The following is a 12,442-nucleotide window of genomic DNA, read 5'->3' on the forward strand; positions in this document are numbered from 1 at the left end:
CTGACCGATAAGTTTTCAGTAAATTTAAACTAAGTGCCCATTCCCTAGCAATTGAAAGAGGACGTTATACCAACATTGAAAGAAGCCTGTAAACGCTTATCCTGTAACAGACAAGAAATTGAGGATGAATACCATTTCTTCTCAATCTGTCCATGCTATACATCATTGAGGGATACCTATATACAAAATATTAATAAAAATCTTAATTTCAATTTTATTAAATTGCAGTCCGCTATAACACTGAAGCATTTGACTGCAATTTTAAATAGCAGTCTACCAGTCATGATAAAAATCACCATAAAGTATATTAATGATTGTTTTTTTATTGAGAACATCTGTATAACTTGCATTTCTTTTAATATGCAACCTAATTTTTGTTTGTGTTCTTAAAGTTTTAATTGTTCATGAACATTAATAATGTGTTAACTGTCGATATTTATAGTCTTTTTTTTCCTTCGCTGTGACTACCACTGTCACTCTAATATAGTTATAATTAATTTAACTATTGTCAGTTTATTGTCTTAATTTTGTATGCCATAACCATTTAATGTAAATGTGTTTGTGCTAATAAATATTGTCTATTGTCTATTGTCTTTTGTATATTGTATATTGTATATTGTATATTGTATATTGTATATTGTATATTGTATATTGTATATTGTATATTGTATATTGTATAAGTTATTCAAAAGTGAAGAAGATTGTTGTTTTTACCATGCAGTCGTTTGTGTCCTAGTTTCTCAGACTAATTTTAAAATAGTAATCAAGAAAATAGAAAAGAGATGGTGGCCAGGGGAAAAGGAAAGGGCGATGGAAATTTTTTATATCTACGTGTTATATTAAGGTTTACTAGTTTAGGATTTTTTTCTGAGACAAGTGCCCGTGAATTGTAGTTTCTTGTTTTTCATAGTACAAAGTGTATCATCAGTACAGCGGATATAGGTACTAACCAAGCGGGCGTGAACGATTTTGATCTTACACGGTAACGAAAATCTTTGTTTTGTTCACATAATATCAGTGTGTACTTCAATCTAAACATAATTGTTGTTTTAAGAAATGATTTGGTCGTAGGTTGATGATTAGAGAAGTCTCTTCATTTTCTCAAAGATTCATGACTAAAAACATGTGCAAAAACTCGTCAAAGAAGTTGGCACTCGTCTCATCAGATATAATTCTATTTTCATTGCAACTCTTTTTCTGATAGAAGGCCATAGTGTGTGTGTAATAAATATAGCAGTTTCAATCATTAAGTGGCATTAATATCTTTCATACATTCCCCATTTCAGAATCATTGATGGTTTAGACCAATTTTTCTATGATTCCATATGGATTAAAAATAAAATTTGTGTACTGTTATAATAAAGAAGGATACGACTACAAAATAAACACATCATAGTTTTGTCTTTATCATAAAAAAAAAAACGTAGGCTAAAAAGCTGTTAAAATAGGTGCAATTTGGGTACCGTCACGTTATACGTTTCATTTGTTTCTTTTAAAATATGTTTTGAATTGTTCAAAAAGCTCAGTAGGGCTTATTATTAAAATGTTTGTTAATAAATAAACTCATAATAGATATCAGGACTTAATTTTGTATATACGCCAGACGCGCGTTTCGTCTACAAAAGACTCACCAGTGACGCTCGAATCCAAAAAAGTTAAATAAGCCAAATAAAGTACAAAGTTGAAGAGCATTGAGGACCAAAATTCCTAAAAAGTTTTGCCAAATCCAGCTAAGGCAGAGACATGTCTCTGGCTAAGGTAATCTATGCCTGAGGTAGTAAAGCCTTAGTATTTCAAAAATTCAAAATTTTGTAAAACAGTTAATTTATAAATATAACCAGAATTCATGTTAATATTTCTTTACTTACTGACCGTTATATTCCGTAAGCTGATATTTTGGTACATGGGACGATACAAAATTATGAAATGTTAGTGACGAATTGTCTACCTTTCAATCACAGAACGCCTGATTCTAATCCGCTCAGTTTTCTTCTTGTAGCTACTTCCGGATCCGGTTACCAAATACAAAACCCCGCAATTTTCTGATTTTTTATAAAGAACATTCTATTTGGCTGGTACCTAAATAGGTAAACACATGAACTTCAAACTTAAACTAACTCAAATCTGAGATGTTATACGCATGCATTTGGTCGAAGCTGTAATCTGAAATGCATTTTAAAAATTGAGATTAACACAATTTAAATTTTTTCATGTGAAAACCACAGTCTGACACTTCTTAATATAATTTTTGGGGTTGGCTTAACTATCCACACATAATTTTTCGTGTAAGTGTGGATAGTAAATCCCTATTGACAGAAACCAGTGCCATTTGTATAAACATCGAAGTCTGAGTGAGATAACTCAAAATAATAAACATATGCTGCACTAGTCTAGATAAATTATACACATCTTATCACTTTTTGTCTGCCATTACTGGACATCACACAGGTTCCGGTAAAGTTTTGACGTCATAATACAATATATCGGAAGCCACAATGGAAAAGTGATTGTTATCATTGTTATGTATGATTCAATAGTTCAAGCAGTATAGATTCCCAGGTCAGCCAGGAATAGCAATAAGGTGTACATGTGTAATTATGACAGACATCGTCAAAGGAAGATGTCCCAGATAAAAAAAAAAGCCTTGCAAGATGTCATAATTATTTGGACTGCACTGAAGACCAAATAATTGTATCATCTGTTTTTTTTTCAATCTGTGAAATCTCCCTACATTGGAATTCAGAGTTTGCAAAACCTTTTGATACCAATTGGTCATAGTATTGACAAAGCAAGATTATTTGTTAGTCCTACAAAATTTTTGCCAGTCCTACAAAGTCTTTCAATTTCATCTTGAAATAATTTAATTTTGGATGTAACGCGTCTTCTGATTGGCTTACATTATTTCGTTATCAAACCATAGACATAATTTAGTCATGTGACCGTGACGTCATCAACGTTTTTTCATGGTTTTCTACGGTTTAAAATGGAATTTAGAATTAAATTATAAGAAATGACTGTTATATTTTTTCTGTCTATTCAAAATAACATAAAAAATGTGGTGCACACTGTTAAATAACCCGCTACACGCGTTATTCAGTGTGCACCAAATTTTTAATGTTATTTCTTCATAGACAGAAAAAATATTAGTCATTCCTTACATAAATTTATAAATATATTTTATCGAAAAATAACTTTATTTATATTAGTTTTATTCTTCACAGCCAAATTAATGACGAAGGATTGGTTCTGGTCAGCTGATTGTTTATTTCAAAGTCATCTTCTCTGTTAGTGTTTCCTGCAGCTTTTAAAAAGGGCAGGGTAATTGTTAGCTCAAAGGGCACATTAAGTGTGATGGACAACAATTTAAGGGCACTTACTTAATATAAACAGGCAATTTCTATAAAATGGATTCATTTAAAACATACTAGTTTAATGCTATAAAAAGGACATATACATCTGTAATCAATCATTAAAACAAATTGTAAAACAAGAAAAAGTGTTTAAAACATATATATGAAATATTTAAAACAATAAAGACAATTAAAAACAAAATCAGTTCTTTAAAAATGTTTAAAAACAAGAACTATGTCATATATATAAAAATATTGCTTTGGTCATATCAATTGTCATTGACAAATCCTCCTTTTTTTCCCTCAAAACAGGTTGACACATTCCCTGATATTCAAATCATCTATTCCGTGCCTCTTTGGTGCTGAAAATAAATTACACATAAAACAAGAATATCTTCAATAATCTGGAAGTTTTTTTCATAAATTGTTCCTTTCTTAAATTACTTCAAATTAAAAACTGAAGAAGTAAATTTAAAAAAAATAATTTGATGAAAAAATGAATTAATTGAAAGTAATTAATATGCAAGTGATTTCATGAGATCCTTGGCCTAACTCAACTTTAACCTTAAATTATCCCTTTGACAAAAGTTTATTTTTACCCCCAACTAACACAGTTGCAAGTGCGTAACCATTTTGTAATAAAAATCTACAAACCTTTGAAAAAATGATAAAAGCTTTCTGCATTTTGCGGCCTGTTTCTCATTTTCTTCCTCACATTTTCGCTTCATCCGATTTGTTGATGGCATGATTACTATCTGTATTCACTATTCACATGATTCAATCTATTGCAGTTTGCTAATCAGATGATTACGAAATCGATTACAAAATGGCGTCCTAGTGAACTTTTGTTTACGTTTGAAGGGAAATAACTCGAGCGGTATTCATTAAATATGTCTTTCAGTACCGGTTGTTAATTACAACGGTAAAGGCATGGCGTCAAGAATTTCGACAAAATTAGGGCAGGGCGCCAAATTTTTTTCCCAAATAGGGCAGGGCGTCGAAAAATCGCGGTGGGGCGCCATTACACGCCAAAACCACCTGTAGGAAACACTATCTGTCCAATTCATCATCTGAATTATTTTCTCAGTTGTAGCAGTTATTGTTTGCATCATCAGAAGGTTTCACAGCCGATTGTTTGCTAGAGATGGCTTCATGAAAAAATTTAACAGGACACATGTAGATATTTGCTTTGGTTTGTTTATAATAAAATTTATTTTGGTTGTCAAGACAGACATTTGGGTGTTCAGTGACTGCCATACATTCCTTAAGCTTTGTTCCATCATTTTGTCGATATTTGATGTCGTTTCATGCATTTCTTATATTTATTATTATTCTAGACAGAGTTACACAAATATGGCAACACCAAAAAGGTTTGAAAATACATTCTACAATACATTTATTGTCAAATTTTATATAAAGCATAAATGAAGCAAAAAATATTGTGTTTCACAATGGCTCTGACGTTTTTCACTCATTGTGATACATTGTATTTCTGGTCAAAATCTGCAAACTGAGCATAGATTGTAGTGCTAGACCTTCCCAATTACTGTACAATGCATATATGGCAAACAGAAGATACAGCTATGACAAGTGGAATGGTCTTACTCCAGTTACTTTTAAGAATTTTAATACTTAGATATACATATGAAAAATTGCCACTAAACTTTTCTCATCCACTTCAAGTAAAATAATTTTTGTATTTCAGGCTATGCCAAAATCCAAAGAATTCATCTCGGACTCTGAATCAGATTCTGATAATGAAGTAAGAATACATTTATCATCATGTTTATCTTGTTACATTACATAGTTTTCTATTAAATCCAAAACTTGATTTTTAATTGTAGCATGCATGTGGTTTATGGTATTATTTCCTGTTTTTGCCTGATTCTGAATAGGTAAATTGTATGAAACTAGTGCATCCATCCATGTGACATTCTAAACTCTTATCTTATCCTATCATAATATGTATATTTTTATCAATGAAAACCAAATCCTGCATTACATCTACACCTTTGGCAACTAAACTAGGTGACGTACATGTATGCTTCCAGTGTAAAATGTAAACACTTGGCTTTTTAAGGTTTCTTATATGCCTTTGAAATTCAGAATGAAATAAAAAAGAAAATAAAAAGTGTTATTTTAAAAATTTGTATAATCATGATAATTTTTATATTTTTTAATATTATTCTATGGGGTATTAAATTGAACAGTCAAACCAATATCAGGTGTATAGGCATTCACGAATGATAAAATTACCGTATTTGAGCTAATAGAATCAAAATAATTCATGACCAGTGTAGGTTAGTTTTCATTTAATTATCACCAAGGGTTGGGCATTTATATTCCTATTTAACCCTTCACTACTGCTCGAAATGAAATAAAACGCATATTCAAGATTTCAATTGTAAATAGGCCAAACAAGCTGTTCCATTTAATATGTTTTAGTTTGATTAAGTTCTGCTTCTTCATTGATAAAATCTTGAACTTTTGACTGATGTTAAAATAACTTTTGTCAGAGGCAAGGTTCTGTACCAAGTCAGTACTAATACCTAAATCCTACAAAATAGTTCCCTATATATGTCATACATGTCTTACAATTTTCTAGATCTGCATTTGTTAGGATGAAATGAAACTATGATTTCTTGTAAAATTTTGCTTTTTAATATTAGTTTTTATACACATGTGCTTTGATTCTAATATATTTAAGAGTAAAAAATAAATTGTTTTAGGCACCTAAGAAAAAGAAAACAAAAGTAGAGAAAAAAGTAGAAAAGAAAGAACCTCCAAAATCAGCAGCAAGCTCTACCCCTGGAAAAGCTGGAGAAAGAACATTTCAGGTACTTTTCATTTTGAAGCTTTAACCAGTACTAGCAATTAAGAAATTATTGCATGCATTTTTCATTGATCTTTGTCTCGCCTTGACAGAGTCAAAAAGTCAGGACATAGCTATAAAGGGACATGCTGTTTCTAGCGTCGGCAAAGGCGGGACTCTGTCAACAATGTATTAGTTTATGTTTAGGTCTAGTTTATTGATAACGGCAAGTGATAGGTCAATAATATTTGGTATGCAGTTGTATAAGCATTGGCACATCTCATTTCCATGGAGTTTATTTTGCCCTGCCTGATCAGTCATGGTCTATTGACTTTGAAACTTGCTTATTTTACATATATTAGTTTGTGATTAGGTCAATTAATGGGGAACCACAAGTGGTAGGTCAATGATATTTGGTATGCAGTTGTATAGGCATTGGCATATCTTGTTTCCGTGGAGATAAACTCTGCCCCTTAGTCATGGTCTATTGACTTAAACTTTTGCTTATTTTACATGTATTAGTTTGTGATTAGGTCAGTTCAAGGGGAACCATTAGTGGTAGGTCAATGATATTTGGTATGCAGTTGTATAAGCTTTGATACATCTCATTTCCATGGAGAATATTTGGCCTTGCCCCTCAGTCACAGTCTAATGACTTTGAAACTTATCTTAGTTTACATGTATTAGTTTGTGATTAGATCATTTTAAGATAAACTATGTATGTTAAGTCAATGATATTTGGTATGCACATTTATTGGCATTTGCAAATATTGTTTCCATGGAAATTATATAGCCCCACCCCCTCTTCATGGTTCATTGACTTGGAAACTTTTTCATAATTTACAAGTTAATGTTTGTATTTAGATTTGGGAATGACTTATAATAAGTCAATGGTATTTGGTATGTAGTTGTATTAGCATTGGCAAATTTCAGTTACATGGAGATTGTTTAGCCATATCATATAACTTAGTCGTAGTTCATTGACTTTGAATATTTGCATAACTTGTGTAAGATGTTAGAGTACAATGTATAGCTATTTAGATTTCAACATTTGCATAATCCAAATTACAAAAAGGCGAGACATATATCTGTGATAACAATTTATCTGAAGAATAGATGCAAATACAAGATCAAATATTGTAGTACATGTATTGGGAAAAGCTGCCTTCAGGCATATGTATCAGATCTATATCATATATATTGTGACTTCTTATTACAAAAAATGTATATTGCCTTACTCTTCCAATAGCATTATTCATATTAATAAAAACCTCGCAATAGTTTTTCAGTTTACAATAATCAATATTTCTCCTGCTATGGATTTGTAAACAAAAATTTCTGAGACTAGATATAAAATAATTATAACTGAAAGGGTCTAGATCTGGGTAAAGTATTTTTTAACCACAAATTGATTGAAGATACCATTACCAAGAGGGGTATTTGCATTTAAAGATTATTATATGAATAAAAGTACATGTTTGAGGAGCAAAATGAATAAGGAATCAACAGATGTAGGATTGATTTACTTTAAAATGGATATCATGCAGGGTGGGCGTCAGTGTCCAATGAACACTTTCTATTTTTATTTATTTTTCTCCTTCAGATTTCAAGGAACAGATGGGTATCAGTTAGCGAGTTCAGAGGCAAAGTGATGGTAGGAATTAGGGAGTTCTATGAAGCTGAGGGTGAATTAAGGCCTGGAAAAAAAGGTGAAATTTAAACCACATTTAATATAGGGATATTAAGTGAGATCAATAACGGTATCAAAGTTGTCAACTCTAAGCAATTGTATGGAATCGGAACATCCATGTTCTTTAATAGAAAATTAGAAATCTTCAGAAAAATGTTCAACAGAATATGAAAGTTAGTATGGTTATGGCCTTTTTCAAAATCATTTTTTTTAATACTAAATTCTGTTTTTTTTTCTCAATAGTTAACTACCAAAAGTAAAAAAATGGTCAGTGGATGATGTGGTATGAGTGTCAATGAGAGAACTCGCCATCAAAGTCACAATTCATAAAAGTAAACCATTATAGGTCAAGGTACAGTCTTCAACATGGAGCTCACACTGATCAGCAAGCGATAAAGGGCCCCAAAAATTACTGATGGAAAACAATTCAAATGGGAAAACCAACATCTTATCTATATAAAAACTGAGAAACACTAATTATGAACCAAATAAACAGATGACAACTAAGGAACATCAGTGCGAACAATTGCAGGGGGGATTAAACAATTTAATGGTATGCAAAAATAATTGGTGATGGGAAACCTTAAGCACAAAATGAAATTTGGATGCTGTTTAAAGTCTGACTTTGCATCTAAACATTTCCTTCATGGATAATTGCAGTGTTCTCCCCAGGCCCTTAAAGGACCACGGTCCCGCGATGTATAATTTTCTACCGCGGTGGTATCGTTCTTGCCGCGATGTATAATTTTTCTCCGTGGTGCTAAAGTTTTTGGTAAAAAAATCGTAAATCGGTAAAGTTTGAGACGACTTGTTCAACTTTCCGTGAGGTTTAAAATTTTACATGAAAACTGACCAGTTCTAACCAGTTTAATCCAGATCTGACAGGTAGATTGTTTACACCACGTGATCGATTTACCTTTTGAGGTTAACCTTGATGATTGGATTTAATCGAAGTACATGATTCTTTTGTGTTTTAATTAATTAAGAGATCATAATTTTAATAACAGACTTGTGAGGGACAAGCAGACATTTGTTAATGAACTGTATTACGCCAGTCTTGAGTCAAAATAATTTGCCTGTTGGAAATTAATTGTGGAGTTACTTCCCCTGATTTTGCTTATCACAAATAAATGCTCCTCAAATATAATTTCTCATTGAAAATAAAAATAAATTACAAATTGAATGCAAAATTATATTAGAATGTTACATTAAGGATAAAAACTTTCTTAGAACATACCAACAAAAATGTTTTGAAAATTATTTTTGAGAATCATACTTTTATTGATGCACAGACATATTATATTAAATTAGTAGGTTTTTCTACTAATTTTTGAAATGACTGTGCCAGGGCTGACAAGCCTACTGCCAAAATTATGATATAATTGAAAGCAGGGCTATAGCTAAATATGAAAAAGTGGATAGATATATTTATAAAAGTACTCCTCATGTCTGGAACAAAGTATTAACTATAAAAATAATTTGTTGTTGTTTAAAAGAATCAGGTCTAAAACTATGGAAAATAGTTTTTAATCTACTGAAGGTTCTGTATCAAAATTTAATTTTGTTCAAAGTTAATTGTTATGGTGAAATCTAACATGGGGAATGTGTAGTGTCACTACAAGTATCAGGACAAAATGGCTTGATCAAAATATAAGAAGTGACTTTAGTTTAAAGACTAATTGTGCTTTCTTTTATTTATTCTTCAAAGATATTAAAGTATACAAACTGTTTATTGATTTATTTTTTCTACCAATAATTTTCTGACCCAAAGTCCATACAACACAGTACCACAGTTAACAAAACAAAGGCAAAAAGGTAATGACAAAAACTAACAAGAAAAAAATAAACGACGCAACGTGACACAAAATATTGTAAAATTCATTTCGTCACGCGTTACCCTGGTGCTATCCAAAAATCCTGGGGAGAACACTGAATTGTATCTTTCTGAAATAAGTTACATATATATGAATGTATTAAATCTTACTATGTTGTTGTGCGTATTGAAATGTGTACTTTTTTTTTAACATGAAGCATAGGGTAAAATCAAGTGTATTTGATGGTAGGATGTTCTTATTCATTAAGATATTCCAAGAGCCAGAAATAATATTTCCATGGTCTACCTGGCAGCTGGCAAAATTCTATTTTTACATTGTCTATGACTAAGCCCCTCATTGTACAAGCTTTATATTGAAATCCAAGGGTTCGTCCCAATTTTTTGTTATGACTGTAAATAATGAACTGATTATTGATCAATATGTGTATATTTTATTGAATAATATGCATTTATTTTATTGATTTATATGTATATACCGGTATTGTGAAACAGAGATCGAGTATAGGTTTGAAATTAAGATGTCATTTTTTCAAGGAATTACTGCCCTTGGACTTAACAGTTCATAAAAATTGTACCTGTCCGAATTCTAATTATTATATATATTCTATGCATGTTAGAAAATTGTAGGAAAGGAGGGGCACTTATGTTGTCCCATTGATAGAAGGTGTGTCATCATTTCATTATAACTTGTATTGCAGAGAAATTAAATGTCATCTTTTTTTTACAGGTATTTCTTTACCTCTTGACCAATGGGAAAAGTTGAAGAACCAGTTTGACGACATTAACGAAGCTGTGAGGGAAATGAGTAAATGAAATAGGTCAACAAGAAGGGGCCTTAAAAGACCATTTGCTTAAGCGAAAACATTTGTTAAAGACCTATCATTTGTAAAGAACATGGTCTAGTATCATGTTTTGTTCAACTTGGTGTACAGATTGAGAAAAAAAGATTCTTCAATAGTTTTAAATACAATGCACAAGTTGATCATGAGGAAAAGTTGATTTATCACTGAAATTTGTTGACATTTTTTTTTTATAGAGATGAATTCATGATATTTTATTGGTATACAAATTGTCAAGTAAATGAAAAAGTATAATTTTTAATGTTAAAATGAATTTAATTGTAAAATTTTCTCTAACTAATGTTGATAATTTATAATGTTTTATACATTCTAGCCGTCCTTTATTTATGTCATTTATTCTTAAGGTGCTGACTTTCAGTGGCCTGTCTCATTTAAGTTCTGCATATTTCTTTGTTGTCGTTCATTCAGTTGTTGAATGTCTCATACATGTACTATATCAAACATTGTCATCAAAATAATAAAATTATTTGTGGGCATAATTTTTGCAACTCTTTATTACGATATGCTTGAAGGCACCTTCTAGAAATGCTGTCAACATTTTCATTTTATCGGTAGGTTTGCTTTTTTGTGGCAATATAGTCATGATAGTGGTTAGCAAATTTCTTGTCCCCCTCTTCATCTAGTTGATGGGGGAAAAAATTGACAGCGCTGTCAGCTAGCTATTGTTACTTCATTTGGACCTTATTTTGTGCTTAATACGATAACCCCAGATGAAATTGGCAATGCATCTTTTATTGTGCTTACCAAGTGATTGTTATTAGTCCCCTACAAATGAAGTCGAAGGAGATTTTAGGGTTCGCCCTCCATCTGTCTGTCTGTCTATCCATCCCTCAGTCAGTCAAGCAAATCAGTTTTCCACACTTTTTCTCTACATTCTTGAAGATATTGATTTGATATTTGGTATATTGTTATTTCATGACAAGTTTAAGACCAAGCTAAATTTTGTTTCCGTCTTATGATATTGTGCAAAGTTTTGGTCCTTGCCTCCTTGGACTTAGAAAATTCACTTTAATCAGTTTTAAACACTTTTTTCGTCATGCTTGACTAAGATATTGACTTGATATTTATGCCCCACCTACGATAGTAGAGGGGCATTATGTTTTCTGGTCTGTGCCTCCGTTCGTCCGTCCGCTTCAGGTTAAAGTTTTTGGTCAAGGTAGTTTTTGAAGAAGTTGAAGTCCAATCAATTTGAAACTTAGTACACTTGTTCCCCATGATATGATCTTTCTAATTTTAATGCCAAATTATAGTTTTGACCCCAATTTCATGGTCCACTGAACATAGAAAATGATAGTGCGAAGTTCAGGTTTAAGTTTTTGGTCAAGGTAGTTTTTGATGAAGTTAAAGCTACATCAACTTGAAACTTAGTACACATGTTCCCTATGATATGATCTTTCTAATTTTAATTCCAAATTAAAGTTTTGACCCCAATTTCACAGTCCACTGAACATAGAAAATGATAGTGCGAGTGGGGCATTCGTGTGCTATGGACACATTCTTGTTGTTATATAGTTTACACAATGACAAGTCATAGATCAAGTTAGCATTTTGTTCAAGTACAATTAAAATATAACCTGTTTGGGGAATATGTATTGCCATCTTTAAAAGGTAAAAATGATTAGCATGATAATATCTACAAATCCATTAACAAACCCTTGTATTTCTACACATTTCAAAAGTTTTTTGCAGAAACTATGATCAAGAGAAACTGTAAAGCAAAAATAGTCAGCACAAATAAAACTACTATTCAATAAACATGTCCTAGACGGTCAATTGATTTCTTATATGAATTATTGTCCTTGGAGGATGATATTTACATTTTTTTTATATAGTCGATTGAGAACCTTTGAAATAAACATAATTATTCTAATATGACATGCTTTTTTTTCGAAAAAT

At 31.4% G+C, this 12,442-nt stretch overlaps 1 protein-coding gene across 1 annotated transcript; it reads left to right on the forward strand.

Moving 5' to 3' along the window:
• The first annotated feature begins 1,965 nt into the window (after positions 1-1,965).
• On the forward strand, positions 1,966-11,025 carry LOC143072573 (activated RNA polymerase II transcriptional coactivator p15-like). The gene is made up of 5 exons (XM_076247582.1): positions 1,966-2,087; positions 5,056-5,112; positions 6,080-6,187; positions 7,766-7,871; positions 10,414-11,025. The coding sequence occupies exons 2-5, from the start codon at positions 5,059-5,061 to the stop codon at positions 10,497-10,499; spliced, it is 354 nt and encodes a 117-aa protein (XP_076103697.1). The 5' UTR covers positions 1,966-2,087; positions 5,056-5,058; the 3' UTR covers positions 10,500-11,025.
• The last annotated feature ends 1,417 nt before the right edge of the window (positions 11,026-12,442 follow it).

The sequence above is a fragment of the Mytilus galloprovincialis genome, chromosome 4, assembly GCF_965363235.1.
Source record: "Mytilus galloprovincialis chromosome 4, xbMytGall1.hap1.1, whole genome shotgun sequence".
In the NCBI taxonomy this organism is placed as follows: domain Eukaryota; kingdom Metazoa; phylum Mollusca; class Bivalvia; order Mytilida; family Mytilidae; genus Mytilus; species Mytilus galloprovincialis.

What these genes read in the sequence shown, in the direction of transcription:
- LOC143072573 (XM_076247582.1), top strand. Translation starts at nt 5,059, where the DNA reads ATGCCAAAATCCAAAGAATTCATCTCGGACTCTGAATCAGATTCTGAT. An exon ending in AATCAGATTCTGATAATGAA is followed by an intron (nt 5,113 to 6,079) that starts GTAAGAATACAT and finishes AAATTGTTTTAG; the next exon opens with GCACCTAAGAAAAAGAAAAC. An exon ending in ATTAAGGCCTGGAAAAAAAG is followed by an intron (nt 7,872 to 10,413) that starts GTGAAATTTAAA and finishes TTTTTTTTACAG; the next exon opens with GTATTTCTTTACCTCTTGAC.